General features: G+C 43.2%; 1 protein-coding gene across 4 annotated transcripts in view; it reads right to left on the bottom strand.

Moving 5' to 3' along the window:
* Positions 1-19,464, bottom strand: part of LOC118388505 (transcription factor SOX-13-like) — a 47,949-nt gene that overhangs the window by 19,619 nt on the left and 8,866 nt on the right. The window contains exon 1 of one of the 4 annotated variants that reach the window (XM_035777662.2): positions 17,318-17,640. The exons of 1 other annotated variant lie outside the window; for it this stretch is intronic. Coding sequence is in view for 2 of the 3 variants with exons in the window: in XM_035777660.2 (XP_035633553.2) it covers positions 6,720-6,802 (83 nt within the window). In the remaining variant the exon portion in view is untranslated. Of the gene's footprint in view, positions 1-6,719; positions 7,071-17,317; positions 17,641-19,464 lie in introns of those variants that run through there. 2 more of the 4 variants (XM_035777660.2, XM_035777659.2) reach the window with 2 other exon arrangements.

Below are 19,464 nucleotides of genomic sequence, written 5' to 3'. Positions count from 1 at the left end.
TTTGACTTGTTTTATGGACATCACATCAAAGTTGGATCAGCCTGTAGTGTGGTTTTCCACTTTAATTTTGAGTGTGACTCCAAATCCAGAACTTCACGGGTTGATACATTTGATTTCCATTGATAATTTGTGGGATTTTGTCGTCAGCACATTCAACTATGTAAAGAAAAAAGTATTTAATAATAATATTTCATTCATTCAGATCTAGGATGTGTTATTTTAGTTTTGTCTTTATTTTTTGAGCAGTGTATATACTAAGAATGATATGTACAGCAGTAGATACTCTCCAGATAAAAGCTGTTTTTCCAGTCTTTTGGCTTTAATGCGCCTGTACTGTCTCTTTCTGCTAGATGGTCGTAGAGTGAACAGACCGCGACTCGGGTGGCAGAGGTCCTTGATGATCTGTTGGCCTTCCTTTGACACAGTGCTGGAAGTGTCCTGGATGTAAAGCAGCATGCTCCTTCCTGGTGACCGCACCACCCTCTGGAGAGCCATTCAGTTTAGGGTGGAGCACTTCTATAGAAGTTTGTCAGGGTCTTAGTGGCCATGCCAAATTTCTTTAGCCGCCTGAGGTTGTAGAGGTGCTTATGCACCTTCTTCCCCATGGTGTCGGTGTGGTGGGACCATTTCAGGTCCTCCCTCCTCGGTCTCTGGTTGCCCACAATCAGCTCCTTTGTTGTTTTTTTTACGTTATTAAGGGAGAGGTTATTTTCCTGGCACCTCTTCTCCAGTGCTCTAACCTCTTCCCTGTAAGCAGTCGTCAGCAAACTTGATGATTGAGTTGGAGTTGTGCGTAGCCATGCAGTCATGGGAGTACAGGAAATGCAAACAGAGAGTACTGGAGGGGGCTGAGCACACATCCCTGGGGGGCCTCACATTTTGAGGATCAGCGTGGCAGAGGTGTTGTTTCCTATCCATACACCCACCTGGGGTCGGCCCGTGAGGAAGTCAAAGACCCAGTTGCACAGGGTGGGGTTCATACCCAGGGCCCTGAGCTTAGTGACAAGCTTGCTGGGCACTATGGTGCTGAAAGCAGAGCTGTAGTCGATGAACAGCATTCTCACATAGGTAGTCCTGTTGTCCTGGTGGGATAGGACGATGTGCAGTGCAACAGCGATTTCAAATTGTAGTTGGCCTAGTGTGTCTGGCAAGATGGAGGTGATTTCATCATTCACCAGCCTCTCAAAGCGCTTCGTGATGACAGAGGTGTGCCACAGGGCAATAGTCATTTAGTTCATTTACCTTAGCTTGCATGGACATCTTGAAGCAAGTAAATATGCAATAGGCTGAGTATGCAATAGGATTACAGAGTAGTGTCTGATAGTGACCTAATAGACTACTCTAGGCTAGTTTAACATGCTTCTCTTTATGAGACTATGCAGATCAAAACTGTGACACACATTCAAATTAGTATTATAGGGCACAGCAGTTGAGCTGATGCGTTCTCTGGCTTGATGAATCACGCTTCACCATCTGCCAGTCCGACTGACGAATTTGGGTTTGGCGGATGCCAGAAGAATGCTACCTGCCCGAAAGCATAGTGCCAACTGTGACAACTGTAAAGTTTAGTGGAGGAGGAATAATTGTCTGGGGCTGTTTTTCATGGTTAGTTCCAGTGATAGGAAATCTTAATGCTGCAGCATACAATGAAATTCTAGATGAGTCTGTTCTAGATGAGTTTGGGGAAGGCCCTTTCCTGTTGCAGCATGACAATGCCCCCATGCACAAATTGAGGTCCATACAGAAATGGTTTGTTGAGATCGTTGTGGAAGAATCTGACTGGCCTTCAGAGCTCTGACCTCAACCCCAACAAACACCTTTGGGATGAATTGGAACGTCAACTGCGAGCCACGCCTAATCATCCAACATAGGTGCACGACCTCACGAATGCTTGTGGCTAAATGGAAGCAAGTCCCTGCAGCAATGTTCCAACATTTAGTGGAAAGCCTTCCCAGAAGAGTGGAGGCTGTTATACCAGCAAAGGGGGGATCAACTCCATATTAATTCCCATAATTTTGGAATGAGATGTTTAACGAGCAAGTGTCCATATACTTTTGGTCATGTAGTGTAGATGTAAACTCAGCAGAAAAAGAAGCACCCCCTCATGTCAACTGTGTTTATTTTCAGCAAATGTAACATGTGTAAATATTTGTATGAACATAATAAGATTCAACAACTGAGAGAAAAACTGAACGAGTTCCACAGACATGTGACTAACAGAAATTGAATAATGTGTCCCTGAAAAAGGGGGTCAATATCAAAAGTAACAGTCAGTATCTGGTGTGGCCACCAGCTGCATTAAGTACTGCAGTGCATCTCCTCCTCATGGACTGCACCAGATTTGACAGTTCTTGTGGTGAGATGTTACCCCACTCTTCCACCAAGGCACCTGCAAATTCCCGGACATTTCTGGAGGGAATGGGTCTAGCCCTCACAATCTGATCAAACAGGTCCCGGACGTGCTCAATGGGATTGAGATCCGGGCTCTTCGCTGGCCATGGCAGAACACTGACATTCCTGTCTTGCAGGAAATCACGCACAGGACGAGCAGTATGGCTGGTGGCATTGTCATGCTGGAGGGTCATGTCAGGATGAGCCTGCAGAAAGGGTACCACATGAGGGAGGAAGATGTCTTCCCTGTAACGCACAGCGTTGAGACGCCTGCAATGAAAACAAGCTCAGTCCGATGATGCTGTGCCACACCGCCCCAGACAATGACGGACCCTCTACCTCCAAGTCGATCCCGTTCCAGAGTACAGGCCTCGGCGTAACGCTCATTCCTTCGACGATAAACGCAAATCTGACCATCACCCCTGGTGAGACAAAACCGCGACTCGCCAGAGAAGAGCACTTTTTGCCAGTCTTGTCTGGTCCACCGACGGTGGATTTGTGCCCATAGGCGACGTTGTTGCCGGTAATGTCTGGTGAGAACCTGCCTTTACAACAGGCCTACAAGCCCTCAGTCCAGCCTCACTCAGCCTATTGCAGACAGTCTGAGCACTGATGGAGGGATTGTGCGTTCCTGGTGTAACTCGGGCAGTTGTTGTTGCCATCCTGTACCTGTCCCGCAGATGTGATGTTCAGATGTACCGATCCTGTGCAGGTGTTGTTACCTGTGGTCTGCCACTGCGAGGACTATCAGCTGTATGTCCGGTCTCCCTTAAGTGTCTCACAGTACAGACATTGCAATTTATTGCCCTGGTCACATCTGCAGTCCTCATGCCTCCTTGTGGCATGCCTAAGGCACGTTCACACAGATGAGCAGGGACCCTGGGCATCTTTCTTTTGGTGTTTTTCAGAGTCAGTAGAACGGCCTCTTTAGTGTCCTAAGTTTGTGTGACGTTAATTGCCCACCGTCTGTAAGCTGTTAGTGTCTTAACAACCGTTCCACAGGTGCATGTTCATTAATAGTTTATGGTTCATTGAACAAGCAGGGGAAACAGAGTTGAAACCCTTTACAAAGAAGATCTGTGAAGTTATTTGGATTTTACAGATCATCTTTGAAAGACAGGGTCCTGAAAAAGGGACATGTATTTATGAGCCTCACCACAGTCCTATATGTAAGACTCCTGGTGAATATAGCTGCTTGGGACTCTGTCATGACACCATGCATTTATCAGGAGCATTTAAAAACGATTTTATTGAAGTGGGACTGGAAAACTGTATTGCACGAAAACAGTTTGCACTAATCGACAGTTCAAATGGAATGGAAACTCGGAGACAGGTGAAAGCAAGTTCCAATACATTGCCTTCACCAATCCAGTCAAGTTCAGTTATTACATCTAAGAAAGGAGGGAGGCAGGATAAGAGCAGAGATAAGATTAGCACTGAGTCTTGAGCTCCGACACCTCTGAAATCATACACTTCCCACGACACACTAAACAGCAGACAAAAGCTTCAGTTAAACAACATGTTGTAACATGCAAACCCAACATCTCACCCCGGGGCATCTGCAATGCCAATGTTATCTGTTGTTCTCCCTCTCTCTCTCTCAATTCAATTGAAGGGCTTTATTGGCATGGGAAGCATGTTAACATTGCCAAAGCAAGTTAAGTAGATAAACAAAAGTGAACAATAAAAATTAACATCACACTCACAGAAGTTCAAAAGAATAAAGACATTTCAAATGTCATTATGTGTGTGTGTGTGTGTGTGTGTGTGTGTGTGTGTGTGTGTATGTATATATATATATATATATGTATATATATATATATTTATTTAGTATATATATATATTATTTAGTTGTAATGATGCAAATAGTGAAAGTACAAAAGGGAAAATAAATACACATCCCTCCCTCCCTGACAGGAGCAGTTAGTGCTGGGAAAACTGTCTATTGTTTTCCAAACATGGCCTGAAGGGGACTAGTAGAGGGAGAGAGACAGAGACGGAGTTGAGCAAGGAGTTCCATTCCTGCACACGGCGGCTGATCAAGTGACTGAATTATTTTATTAAACAAATAAAAAAACTGCCATTGAACTCTGAGACTGACAAATGTAAAGACAGAAGCTCTGCATGGACTCCTTGGGGCAGAGAAAGAGAGAGAAACAGACAGAACTGACAAGTCTTTAAAAAGTTTGTTTAATGTTGTGTTACGGTGCCACGAGCCATTATAAACCTATGGCTGGATTCAATCAATCCTGCTTTAGGAATGTTTAAATACTCTGGCAAAGTTAGCATGTAGACATGCAGTTGTTCGCCAGCCGAGACTGGTTGATTCCCTTAAACTCTGAGGGCTGGTATAGTAGCAGGTGAGGCTGGCGATGGCAACATTAAAGCCTGATTGGTGGCTGGGACAGAACCCTTGTAAAGTAGCAGGTGCACTATAGTACAGGTTCAGACACTTAGTGGGACTGTAGTACCATGGTCCTCCCTGGGGGAATGAAGTTAGATGCCCTGTGGAACCCCACTGCAGCCATTCCCTCTGCCTAATGTTTAATGACACTTTATTAAACAGTCCCATCTCAGCTGGTATTACTGTTAACATGGTAATAAGTACACAAATGGAAATAACTACATTCTACATTGTGGTGCTGGTTTGACTGAATCCACAAACAAACCAAAGAGGAAGGTAATTGTTTAAGTCGCTGTCCAGTGAAATTCTCACTTTTAAAAGTTCGTAGTCTGTTGACTGTTGAAATTATTTAGTTGAATCCTATACTCGTAAGTGGCCAAAACGACAATTGGAGAAAAAAAAAAACTTGAAAAGCCCCACCTCAAACTTGTAACTCAAACACAAGGTTTAAAAAAAAATGCTTGCCATTTCCTGAGGATGATGAGCTGGCCAATCAGCCATCTACTTATACAGTACACCCACACCATTCTGTTGTTGGAGTACACCCACACCATTCTGTTGTTGGGGTACACCCACACCATTCTGTTGTTGGAGTACACCCACACCATTCTGTTGTTGGGGTACACCCACACCATTCTGTTGTTGGGGTACACCCACACCATTCTGTTGTTGGGGTACACCCACACCATTCTGTTGTTGGAGTACACCCACACCATTCTGTTGTTGGGGTACACCCACACCATTCTGTTGTTGGGGTACACCCACACCATTCTGTTGTTGGGGTACACCCACACCATTCTGTTGTTGGGGTACACCCACACCATTCTGTTGTTGGGGTACACCCACACCATTCTGTTGTTGGGGTACACCCACACCATTCTGTTGTTGGGGTACACCCACACCATTCCAACATAGACAAGCTGTTTAACATACTTAATTACAATTTTTTGGAAGGAAAACTATTTAACTCATATTGTAATTCATTATACATGTCATATTTCATAGAACACTGGACTGTTACTTGAATTGAAAATATTTACCATGAAATGTCTACATTTCTATACCAGCTAAATTATGCAGTACAACAAATCATTAACTTGTGATAACACAAGCAAGTTTTTAATCCTTAAGAGTCTATTGACACACCCTTGCATCAATCTAAGTAACATAATAAAAACAACCCCATCAAAATCCATCAGTTCAAGCTAGAGATATCAGTTGTTTTGCGTGGGCTGAGTCTCAATCCACTGAATCTGCCCATGTCGGCCTTCCACATCTGTGAGAAGGTGTCCGAGCTACAGCAGTGTTTGTCAGACCATGAGACGTCACGAAAATCTTCCCATAATATTTTGTAGGTCAAACTGTTTTTCTGAGAAGGCGGAGACTCACACGAACACGATGGTGTTCTCTGTTTTGCTCTGCGACCCCCACCAGGGTCATGGAGCTCCTCAATGTAAGAGGTACAAAACACATGGAAGTATGGAGGTAGTTGTGTGCCCCCCCCCAAAAATGGGGTTGAATATGTAAAGAATATATATATATATATATATATATATATTTCCTGAGCTTTCTTATAGGGTAGCAGGGTTGCCTAGTGGTTAGAGCGTTGTACTAGTAACCGGAAGGTTGCAAGTTCAAACCCCCGAGCTGACAAGGTCCAAATCTGTCGTTCTGCCCCTGAACAGGCAGTTAACCCACTGTTCCTGGGCGTCATTGAAAATAAGAATTTGTTCTTCACTGACTTGCCTGGTAAAATAAAATAAATAAATAAAATAAATATATCCTAGGTATAGGACAAACACTTCAAACCCTTCCCCTCTTTCAGAGTTAATGACAACTATGGAAAAGAAGCATTCCGTCTCTCCTCATTCAGGACCCCGTCAGAGAGAGAAACAGAGAGCAAGGTACAGTAAGGGAGAGGTACCTCTTCGGTGCGGTGAGTGTGGAGGTCCCCAGACCCAGAGGACCCCTCCACAGTAGAGCACTGGTGATGCTGTAACATGTCATGTTCTCTTCAGTCACACACAGGACAGCCGTCTAACACACTCCCTCTCCCTCTTTCAGGACAGCCGTCTAACACACTCGCTTTCAGGACAGCCGTCTAACACACTCCCTCTCCCGCTTTCAGGACAGCCGTCTAACACACTCCCTCTCCCTCTTTCAGGACAGCCGTCTAACACACTCCCTCTCCCTCTTTCAGGACAGCCGTCTAACACACTCCCTCTCCCTCTTTCAGGACAGCACAGCCCAAAGCCACTCTGCAGTCTCAACTCTGTGACATCTCTTTTTCTATGTTCCTTTCAACTCTTTCTCTCTAGCACCCTCCCAGTCTCTCTATCTCCCTCTATCCCGCCTCCCGTTATTGTTACAAAGAGCCTCTTTTTTGGCATCTTTGAGCCAAACAATCCACTAATTTGCATAATATGTTTTGCAACCGGTGAGCCTATCTAGAACATTAACATGTGATAATCAAATAGTTGGACCCACAGGTGTGATCCAGGTGTGTGATACCGCGCTGGGATGTCCAGGAGCACCTAACAATGTCACCTTTATGCACTAAGTGTGTTTCCTGGCCACCTGCCTGAAAAGGAGACACCACAGAAGAAGGAAAAATCACACATTCAAATAAAGCACAGGAGCTGGACTAGAAACAACATGTCAGGGAAAATAAAGGCATATGTGCTTCCTGCTCCCAAGCATGATTTTCATTGATCTGGTGATCAGTGTGTGATTGTCGAGTCAGAGAGTTTAGGAAGAAGATATGTTTAATAGTTATATAAAGGTCACGATCGGCAGCAGCAAAGAGCAGGCGGACAGACATTCACTCGCCTTTCATTGGTGAAACAACATATTCCCTCTGCTTCTCTTCAGCCCACACAATGCACCTATGGATTCAACCCTGGTCCTGGGTACCCACTGTGGATGCTGGATCTCACTGAAGACCGCCAGCAATTAGGATCTGCCGTGTTTTAAAGGCCACCAATTAACTTTGAATCCCTCATTTTAGAGATTCTCTCCCCAAAATACACACAGACAAATGCCATCTCTAAGAATATTTACCAATAATATTGATAATAGTTTATCGTGGGCTAATTAACTGAGTTGAGATGAAAACCTGGATCCACAGTGGGTTCCCAGGACCATGTCCCTCTCTCAGTCTCCCCTGAATCATAGACAGCCTCACACCCAGACCATGTGTCAGGTATTTAGTATACTAAGCCTTGCAGTGAGAGAACAACGTCAACACATCCATTTGTCTGACATGATGAGGCCGACATGCAGCGGCTGCTGTGTGAGTGTCTATATTTGACATGAGATTTTAGAGGCAAGACGACAGAAACTAAATGTAATACAGGTGTTGTGGATGTCATGGATGGTTCTCTAAGTGTTATTCCGGCATACAATGTTTCTCTCTCTCACACGCACACTCTTGCTTTCCTTCTTTGAATGGGTAGGGCCTGAAGCAGGTTTATTGTGTTGTGTTGCTGACTGCGTCTCATTAGGAACTGAGCTCTCAGGGCCACACACACAAAAGCTTCCCTTCCCTCGCTCTCCTCTTCCTCTCTGTTTTTCTGTTCTTTTGGCCTTTTGATGTCAAGAGTGCCAATCCCAGGGGGCTCCACTCTGGCCACAGAATACGCTCACACAACAGACTCATTCACTTTCACACACACACACACACACACACACACACACACACACACACACACACACACACACACACACACACACACACACACACACACACACACACACACACACACACACACACACACACACACACACACACACACACACACACACGATGAGAGTTGTAAAAGCATGATAAGGGCAGAGGAGAGGTAGTCGAGGTTGAATCAGTTTCGTGTTTCTCTGTGGTTGATAGCCAGATCTCACCACACAAAGACCAGCGTTGAGAGCTCCAGGATACACTGATAATAAACACTCTTTTCCCTCAGCTTTTTCCGTGTGGAGCATAGGGACAGCCCCAAGGACTCCCCCTCTGTCTTACCACACACGACTAATTCAAATAACTTAGTAGATTACCCTTGACTTTTCAACATCTAAAACTTAAAACAGATTCTGTTACCACCGTCACATGTTCACTTAGTTATTTATCTAAACCTATAGTTTAAGGGCTCGACTCTCCTTCTGTTCTCTCTGTGTCCTCTCCTTCTCCCTGTGTCCTCTCTCTCTGCATTCCCTGTGTCCTCTCTCTCTCTGCATTCCCTGTGTCCTCTCTCTCTCTGCATTCCCTGTGTCCTCTCTCTCTCTGCATTCCCTGTGTCCTCTCTCTCTCTGCGTTCCCTGTGTCCTCTCTCTCTCTGCGTTCCGTGTCCTCTCTCTCTCTCTCTCTCTCTGAGGAGGCTTTCTAAATAAGACATAAATAGGCTGATGACACAACTGCACTTTTCACAAAAAGAGAGAAAGGAGAGAAAAGAAAGAGAAGAGAAAGGAACTCTGCTCTGGTGCAGTGGCTCCTTTCTTCTGCTTTTCAGAAACGCAGGTTAAAAAGCAGCCTTTTCAACCCTCTCTCATCCCTCTCTCTCTCGCTCTGTCATCTCTCTCCAACTTAGGAACAGGCAATGTATTGTGGTGGATAGCGGAAGGGTACTGTGGTATTTATCAGAAAAGAGAGGAGGGGGGGGGAGGACAAAACATACTCCCCAATAAAGAGAAAGAACAAGAGAAGGGGAAGAAAGGATGTGTATGAAGGGCCCCTTTCGCAGAAAGCCCCCCGTTGCCCCCTCCTCCCTCAAAAGGGGCAGGGACACACAATGTGCTGTTTCCTTTAGCCCCGACACACTTTATATCCTAGCCCCATTCAGGACGACTACTTTAGGGCACCCATGTGTGCACAGAGCATATGTGGCTGAGAGAGAGGATGTGTGTATGTGTGTGTGTGTGTGTCCATATAGATCCCTGTTTGCTGAGGGCCTTATAGACTGACAGGCCATGGCTCTAAGGCGTTGCCATGGAGATGTCTTTGTGCAGTAAGTTGCACAACAGGTGATTCTAAAGAAGGCTAGCTGAGCTAGTCTCAGTATTGAGAACTGCGGGAGGTGAGGTGAGTGAGTGAGTGAGTGAGTGAGTGAGTGAGTGAGTGAGTGAGTGAGTGAGTGAGTGAGTGAGTGAGTGAGTGAGTGAGTGAGTGAGTGAGTGAGTGAGTGAGTGAGATTATACGAGGTGTTAGCCGTTTTAGGATCTAGCTTGGCCCAGAGTTCTTAACTAGCTCCTTTATACACAGATCATGTCTAAAATCGCTTGGGTTTACCGGGCCACACTGCTTTACACACATGTATCTAACCTCACCGAAAGAGAGGGTGTGTGTGCATACGCATCAGAGATTATCATATCTTCAACTCCAAGAGTGTAAAACCCCCCATATCACATTTAGTATTGCGAAATCTACTATAAAAGGGAGAAAGAGCGATTGAGAGAGAGAGAGATACAAAACTGGTTCTTCTCCTTGGACTGGATAAACTTGGCTGAGCCAAAGCCAGCCATACGCATATACTGTCGTACATGTCAGAAAGATACCGACATAAATTACATTAAACAAACATCAAAGCCTATGCAGTCAGAGAGCAACTTAAGAAACAAGACAAGGTCATAGGCTATGGATTGACAACAAGGAACCCAATTAACCAATCAATCATCCAATTCTTTAAAGGGGTGTGCACAGATAAAGATGGTTTAAGAATCAACACTCTTATGGAATCTTAGGGCTAAAAGTCTGTTTTCAACACATGATGAGATAAGGGTTCTTTTTTGCTTTGTCTAAGATGGAATGAAGGGTAATTCATTTTGATAAAGGGGGCTGCAGGTAACCTAGTGGTTAGAGCGTTGGACTAGTAACCGAAAGGTTGCAAGATCGAATCCCTGAGCTGACAAGGTAAAATCTGTTGTTCTGCCCCTAGGCCGTCACTGAAAAGAAGAATTTGTTCTTAACTGACTTGCCTAGATTAAAGATTATTTTTTAAAAGTTCTGCTCTGATCAAGTTTTTATTTAGAGTCTAATCTATAGCCTAAAATAGCCTGTTTTCTGGATTTATAATATACTCTTTTGCACTGCTTATCAGTTGAACAAACTTTGTAATTGGTGAAATGGTCTTGGACAGATTTACAGTAACAATACATTATTATTTTTCAGATGTGTTTCCTGGTATTTTACATGCTGTCCAAATCCATATTTAAATAGAGGTGTGATAGCTATGATGGATAAAGATAGGCTATGAATCACTTGTAGCTTACCAGCTACATTTACACTCTAAGAAATACTCTACAGTGTGACATTTTCTGTCTGTTAATGTAGAACAGGGGTAGGCAATGCTGTTCCTGGAGTACCGGGTACTGCAACATTCTCCAACTAGGCACCACAGCAGACCAACTGAGCTAATTTATCAGTTCAGTTATTGACAACAAAAAAATGAACATACCTGGTCTTCTAGGTTGGTTGAATCAAAAACAGAAGTGCCAGTGGCACTCCAGGACCAGGGTTGCCTACCCCTGATATAGAGGTATATTTAACTGACAGAGCAATGAAGGGCGACGTTTGCTTACCCAATGTTAACTTGTATGCCTCTCCCTAACCTCATTGGAACTATAACTAACTTTAATCTTAACCCTCATCCTTATTTAGAGTTTGCCTAACTGAAGTTGTGTTACCAGTTGAATACACCAGGGGCAGACTGGCCAGCTGGCATTTCGGGCAAATGCCAGATGGTTGGTCCATTTTTATCCCAGTGGGCCTGTCTAAATAGTTTTTTTTCAGACAAATGATCATTATCTCACTGGTAACAGAGGCCTTAAAGGGCATGTAGCAGCCATTTCTCAATGCCAGAAAAACGTATAATACTAACTTAGAGAACCCCAAGAAAACATTCCCAAATTAAATACAATTTTATAATACTGTATTGTTCTAAAAAAGTTGGGTTTGAGGTTCTCCTCAAATCAGCTCTAACAATCCCACAATGCCCTCTGGTCAGCATCACACAATGAGGACATATAAATCCATGCTCACCCGTCACATCAAATGCTTCATATAAAAATGACAAAAAAGGGTGGGTAAGTAGGGTGTAGCAACACTTATTATGCAAATGTATGTTATGTCTCTATGGCTACACACATGAAAAACATTTAGTAAAAAGTGGGTTACATTTGTGAGAATGAGTTGGGCGAATTGGGTATAATTACCAACAGCATGGCATATAAAGTATCACAAAACAGCCAGCAGCACCAAAAGAGAGAGAGCATTATCAGGGCTTTACCGGGTAAGTGAAAGAGCTCCCTCTACGCTAACTTTAGCTAGCTATAGAGCTACGGCATTTAGCTCATCTAAATAACGCTAAAGTAACCATATGATCTTGTCTGCCAGCTGTTAGTGTCTAACTGCTGGTGCTGTCATACTATAGATGGTCTTGTACTATGGGAAAGAGTAGTTTTGGTTGAGATGGAGGTCAATGTTTCTGTATAGAGCCCTGTGGTTGGGGCCAAACCTGTATGTGTGTCTGTGTGTGGGGATGGCGGGCTAAAACGAAACGCAACGTGTCGGCATTGTTTTCGATCATGGATCTGAGGTCATTCCGGAGAAAAGGAGCTAGGTTCTCTTTAAAAGAGGATTGTGGATTGTGGATTTTGCTCAAAGTTTATTTCTGTAGCTTGCCGCAAGAGTTGTGTTTTTGGCTGTCTGCACTTGGGCTCTCGGTGTGTGTGTGGATGACCCGTTGGATGGTGTCTGTGGTGCTTCTTTTGGAGAAGACATGCTTTCTTTGGAGGGATGGATTGTGGATTTTGTTCAGTGGGAATTCTCTTTTTTTATCATCTTAGGATCAATGTTGTCACAGTTGCTTCTTGTTGAAGAGGCATCGGCTAACATTAGCTTGCTATAGCTAGCTATCATCTTCCTCCGTTTCTGAATGAATTTGTGGCTATTTCTTTCTAACAGGTAAAATAAAGTGAGCTAGATTTAGTTTGTGTACTGACGTATCGATACCATAACTAAGTTTGTCACTGGTATGGGCTAGAAAATATCCTAAAGCTAGTCAGCTAGACAGTGATAGCCACAAGCTAAAACCAGGGAGAAGCTGTTGGCTTGATACTGTTCACTCAAATATGTTTTTCCACATGTAATTGAGGAAATTAGATTATTATTCAATAAAAAAAATGTAATTGTGTCAATATGTTCTGAATATTGCAGAAAAATCCTCAGATGTTTTCCATACTAAAAACGTGAAGTACAACTTGGTGTGCACTAGCTTACCATGTACAGTAGGCTAACCATGAGTCATCAAAATTACGATCTTGCAATCTGGCTTTCTGGCAGTCTTTTTGTACAATTGAAAACAAAAAATGTCAAGTTAGTTATTATAAACTGGGTGGTTAGAGCCCTGAATGCTGATTGGATGAAAACGTGGTGTATCAGACCATATGCCACAGGTATGACCAACATTTTATTTTTGCTAATCTAATTACGTTGGTAACCAGTTTATAATAGCATTAAGGCTCCTCTGGGGTTAGATATATGGCCAACATGGCATTGTGTCGGGCCTAAGAACAGCCCGTAGCCCTGAAATATTGGCCATATACACCACACCCTCTCATGCCTTATTGCTTAAATATACAGCACCAACTACATAAATATCTGATACGGTGCATTATCTGCTGGGCCGGTGTGGGGGCCTCAAAGAAGAAAAAAAACTGGTCCAGTGTGTTAAATGCCAGGGACGATTTCTGGTCCCAGTCTGCCCCTGGAATACACCTATATAATATGTGGAAATCTTAAAAAACAACCATAATATAAAATAAAAAAATACATGATGGCACTTAATCCAAAATGTGCTTACTTTAATTGAATAATTAAATAGAGGATTTGAGAGAATGAATCCTACTGAATTGACTGTAATATGGTTATTTTTCCACAGTTAAGGTTATTTATTTAAGCACTGTTACGTTCACATTTAGTGCTGGCTCAGATTGTTTATTAACTTAGGCATTCACCGACAAACAAAAAGCATAACAAAAAAAGAGAAACACACAGTTCTTTATTCGTTTTCACTGATTCCAAAAGAGATGCAAATCATTCTTCAGACAGCTGTGGGAAAAAAAATAAAACTGTCTCTGGTCATTTGCAAATTGCCACACACACACTGAGGTGTGTGTCCGGCGATGAGGAATTCAACTTAACGGTACAAGCAATCTGTTGTGTATGCTGTTCAAACACCCAGGGGAAAGACATGTAAATGGAGCAGGAAACTAGTGGGCTATAATGCTGTGCTGTTTAGGTGGGTGCTGATCAATAGAGTGTTTGTGAATTCTCCTGATGGGAGATAAACAAATCCACTGGACACTGGGTTGTGACAACCAACAGGTGATATTCACCCCCCTCACACACCTGACAGCCACAACACACATATATTTGTATCTGAGGGGCCACACCAGGACGGCGACCATGCAAATGTTCATGGTTAATAATAACAAAAAAAAGTGTATCAGAAGCAAATTCAGAATATTTTGGGAGTAGGCCATTTTTAACTATAACTACTCCATCAAGAACTTCTACAGTACAATACTGTAAGGTTGCTACATATTAAGATATTGCATATTCTGTCAATAGTTAATGTATTTTTATTTGTGTATATATTTAGACTTCATTGAACAAGGCCAGTCCCATTGAGATAAATCGGGTGTATTTGTAAATTCATCCTGGCAATCTACTCTGATTTCAGAGCACTCTGGGTTGAGAGTACCAGAGCGCAGAATAATTGAGCAATTAACAGAAGCCCTAAACTCCGTTGTTATAAAAGATGAACAGTAAACATCTGCAAAAAAAACAGTAACACAGTTCAGTCACTAACCCTCTTGATAACATGAACACTAACCAGATCTGCGAGGGAGAGTAAAATGTTTAGTGAGATGTTCTCACATTTGTGTCTGGAAGTAGCAAGCTCGCCAACTTCAGCCAGTTAGCTTGGGTGCTTGACTGCAGTTGTGAGGTCAGAACGCTCAGATCAACCCTACTTCTCAGCCAGAGCGTCCACTGTGCACTTTGAACACTCAGAGTTTCTAAGAAGGCTCAGAGCGCACTCTGATAGCAGCGGTATTCGACCGGTGGTCCCAAAACCCACAATTTTATTTAGGTATTTTTTTAAGTATCGGAAGTAACACATTTTGAATGTTTTGAATAAACACATTTTGAATGTTATTCCTATAAAAATAGAATTTCTTCATAATGATGTCAACTTTATATCTCATCTCCTCATATTGATCAAATTACACTCATTGGAGCCAATTACACTCACTGGAGTATCTGACATAGGCTTTGAAACAGCACCCGCGAACAGGCTACCAGTGCAGAACAGGCTACCAGTGCAGAACAGGCTACCAGTGCAGAACAGGCTACCAGTGCAGAACAGGCTACCAGTGCAGAACAGGCTACCAGTGCAGAACAGGCTACCAGTGCAGAACAGGCTACCAGTGCAGAAAGTGCCGCTAGCTGGTGGTAAGTTCTCTTGACTTGGATATTAATTTTTGCCAACACATGGCCCATTAACCAGCTGCTGTTAGCAAAACGTGTTGAGTTAATCAATTAGCTAGAAATATTAGATATATTAGAGTTGAAAATTGTTCTTCCGGGAAGGTCAAAATCATTTAAACTAATCTACGAAATCTAGTCATTTTAAAAATGTTGATTACTTCTCCTTGACATGATCATTCACCTGATAAGACCTGAAAAATCTATTTTTGCTGACGTATGATGGTGGCCCCTGGGGTCGCCAGTTAGCCTGGGAGGGGGTCCCAAGGACAAGGAATGGTTGAGGTGCTCTACTTATGAACAGGAAGCATCACAATCGAGAGTTGGCATCACAATCATCCATACAAGGACTATACAGTGACATTCCATTAACCACAGAACAACATAAAGAGATGGAACGATTTGTATTGTGTGAAATGTACTGCCTCTCCCCATCTGTGTCTTGGAAAATGCATTGGCGAGAGCAGTCTAATATTGTTACCTACAGTCACACCAGGCACCCCTTAACAACTTATGGTGATGGGAAATAATACATGTTATTTTATGTGGTTGGATTTTACAGGAAGACTTGTCTAAAATACATTGCTTATGGTTGTCTAAACATAAATTAACAATTCAACACTTAAATAGTATGTTTGGCAACTCCATATCGTTAGTTTTTTTCTTATAGACTTGTGAGAGAAGAGTCAGTCACACATTGCCGAATGAATTAAGTAAAATTCCACTGTCTGATGTTGCGTCGCTCACGTTACACAAACAATGAAATGGGCGAAACAAAACCTTTTAACCAACAAAAGATCCTCCTGAAATCTATTTAGATAGAGGCAAGGCAAAACACGCCTTGGTCCTGTAGCAGCTTGCTTTCTGAAGCAGCGCCCCACCTAGTGCCCTCTGCACTAACACACACCTGCAGCGGGTACAGGATCACACACACCACACACACACACACACACACGTATGTATTCTGAGAGGGATTAAAAGCGGTTTAGCTGTGGCATGAGAATGTCAAAGCTGCCTTCACAGCAGCTTCCGTTCTTTCTTGTTCAGACTGATTTATTACCGTTATTGAATATCTCCCTATAGTAGAACACGTCACCTAGAACACGGCTTCTAACAGCACTACAGACCCCTGAATCTACACCCACGGTTCACACCAAGGTAAAGATGCACAATACAACAGCAGGTGTGGTTGACATCATTCCCAGAAATGACCAGAGTTAGGAGATACAGGAAGAGATGTGTCTACCATGAAGCATCCTTCAACAACACGACATTCAGACACCTGTAGAAAAGACATCATAGACTGTATGATGTTAAAAGACAAGGGTTCGCCATCTGGGGGAACATTTAGAAGAAAAATATATAGAATTGCTGACAAAACTTGGGGGGTGGGATTAACAAAAATGTATTCACCCGCAGGCCAAGTTCTGAGCAATTTTTTGCTCAAAGTGATTTAAAATGTTGGGAATCTGTTCCCAAGTATTCCCACGCATAAGAGAGAGATACATGTGATCATATACAAATGTAAACGCAGTTTGAAATTATTGTTGTAGTCAAATATTATACAGTGTCTGTTTGGGCTTCTTGCTGTCAATTTGCAGTCCACAAATTATTATTATGCTCCGGGCCCCTGACCATCCCCTCAAGAAAGAAATTGGCCTGCGGCTGAATCTAGATGACGATGCCTGTTACAGACCGTTGTGACATTATGCTGTATTAATAACTGGCACAAAAATCTAACAAAAAGACACCATGCAAATGAGATGACTGGAAAACAGAAAAATACAGTCACAGGCAAAGTGCAACTTTAACCCAACAAACAAACGAAGTTCAGTTTCGCCACAAACAAGATGTTACTGTTTTAGTTGGAACTTTAGAACATCGCAAGTTGAAAACACTCATGGAATAAACTTATTTTCAGTAATTTTGCTTCATAATACTGTATATTAATGACTGAAGTGGAACCAGTTGGTGGAAAGGAGTCTTACCTTAAAATGTCTAAGAGAGGCTGATATGCAGGGCAGCAGGTAAGATGTGTTCTCTATTGTTGGACTCTACTGACTGAGCTATTTTAACTGAGTTTACTGACTGTCTCTGAGAGCTCTATAAGCAATGCAGAGTCTGAGACATCCTCATCTGTTTTCCCCAATAAGGTCCCACTCACCACGAGACAACAGGTGGAGACTGTGTGTACGCATGAGATGAGGTGTTAGAGGGAGGGGTCGGAGATTCATCAAAAGTCAATGATCTTCTAACTCTCCTCCAGAGTCTGAAGTCTGCATCGACCAATCAGTATAACACCACACTAAACTGGGTTTCCTGTGATGAGGCCATTGAAAGCCAGCATCATGACACAACCCTTTTCTCGAGCAAACCACTGTGTTAAGATAGCTAGCCCTGAAGTGGTGCATTTCAGAGTTAGGTACAAAGATCAGGTAGCTAATGAAATCAAAGCATATTATAAAATATTACCTCAAGATCTCTCTAAATCATATCATGCCTCAAGAAGGAGAGAGCCCAAAACCATGTGAACACACACACACACACACACACACACACACACACACACACACACACACACACAGAGCAATGGTGTGTAAAACCATTTTCTTCCATTGCAATGCCTCTTGAACCTAGTTTGCACTGAACGAACACACTTAGTGAAATGTAGTCAATGATTACTGCCCTCTTTGTCAATATTCTATCATTCTCATCTTCTCTCACACATACAGAAATCTGCCTGGCTCATTAATCATGGGGTTTGAGTCTCAGATCCAACAGGAGACAACATGCACTTCCATTTCACCACAGGTCTTTCACTCCCCTCATTATAGACACAAGCACGCCTTATCACTCTGCCCTGTGACACCCTTCCCACAACATCACTGACAGACACATGTCAACAACAACAGAAAAGGTGTCAGAGGTGCTTTAAAACATCCACTTAACTTGTCAAGGACTGAATAAGTGTGTGTTCCATGTGTGTTCAGTTTTTAAATGACAAATTCATCGTATTGTTTAATGACTTGATGATCCAAGGACATTTGCATGATACATTCTATGGATCACAGCAAAACCAATCTTTTTATTTGATCTGAACACACAACACAACACACAGGGGGAGCACACACACTTCTGTCTCCACAGTGGTGTGTCTCTGTGGACCTCTGGTTCAATAGGACAGGGAGAACAATGCAGACTGCCACAGAAGAAGAAAGAGGACAATCTTTGTCTGCTCTGCTGCCCTTATGGACCTGCTTGGTGTAGAGGAGATGGGCCACACACACACACACAGAAAAACACTGCACTGAGTTCTTGAACTTTGCCAATAGAAATTAAGTGGAGCAGAAACATATATGCACCGTGTCACTCAACAGACCAACACTCAGAGAGCTAGTGAGGCAGCCTATAGAGCAGCTGGATACACTTCAACAATAGGTCATTCATCATGTCTCTATTCGGCAGGTAATCATTGACAATGATTTATTTAGCAAGAAGGTGTAAAGACTCTTCCAATAGAACTAGACCGATAGGTCAAACTGGATAGGTGACTCGAAGACGGACATGGAGAGAGAAAGTGCATCCAGGTCACCTCTCATCCTGTGTGAACCCTTTCACCTGGAAGCGCATCCTCAAAGAGAGAAGGGGGGTGCTAGAGGTCAACCCTCTCCTTGTTAGAGCAGCACACAGCCCGTCAGTTACTGGTTCACTTCCACACCGGAACTCTGTGTGTGTGTGTGTGTGTGTGTGTGTGTGTGTGTGTGTGTGTGTGTGTGTGTGTGTGTGTGTGTGTGTGTGTGTGTGTGTGTGTGTGTGTGTGTGTGTGTGTACAGAGGTAGGTGGAACTGTGTGTGTGTGTGTTTCTACAGAGGTAGGTGGAACTGTGCGTTTCTACAGAGGTAGGTGGAACTGTGTGTTTCCACAGAGGTAGGTGGAACTGTGTGTGTGTGTGTGTGTGTTTCTACAGAGGTAGGTGGAACTGTGTGTGTGTGTGTGTGTGTGTGTGTGTGTGTGTGTGTGTGTGTGTGTGTGTGTGTGTGTGTGTGTGTGTGTGTGTGTGTGTTTCTACAGAGGTAGGTGGAACTGTGTGTGTGTGTGTTTCTACAGAGGTAGGTGGAACTGTGTGTGTGTGTGT

This window comes from Oncorhynchus keta, chromosome 10 (assembly GCF_023373465.1).
Source record: "Oncorhynchus keta strain PuntledgeMale-10-30-2019 chromosome 10, Oket_V2, whole genome shotgun sequence".
NCBI classification, from domain to species: Eukaryota; Metazoa; Chordata; class Actinopteri; order Salmoniformes; family Salmonidae; genus Oncorhynchus; species Oncorhynchus keta.
This window is presented reverse-complemented; position numbering and strand designations above follow the sequence as displayed.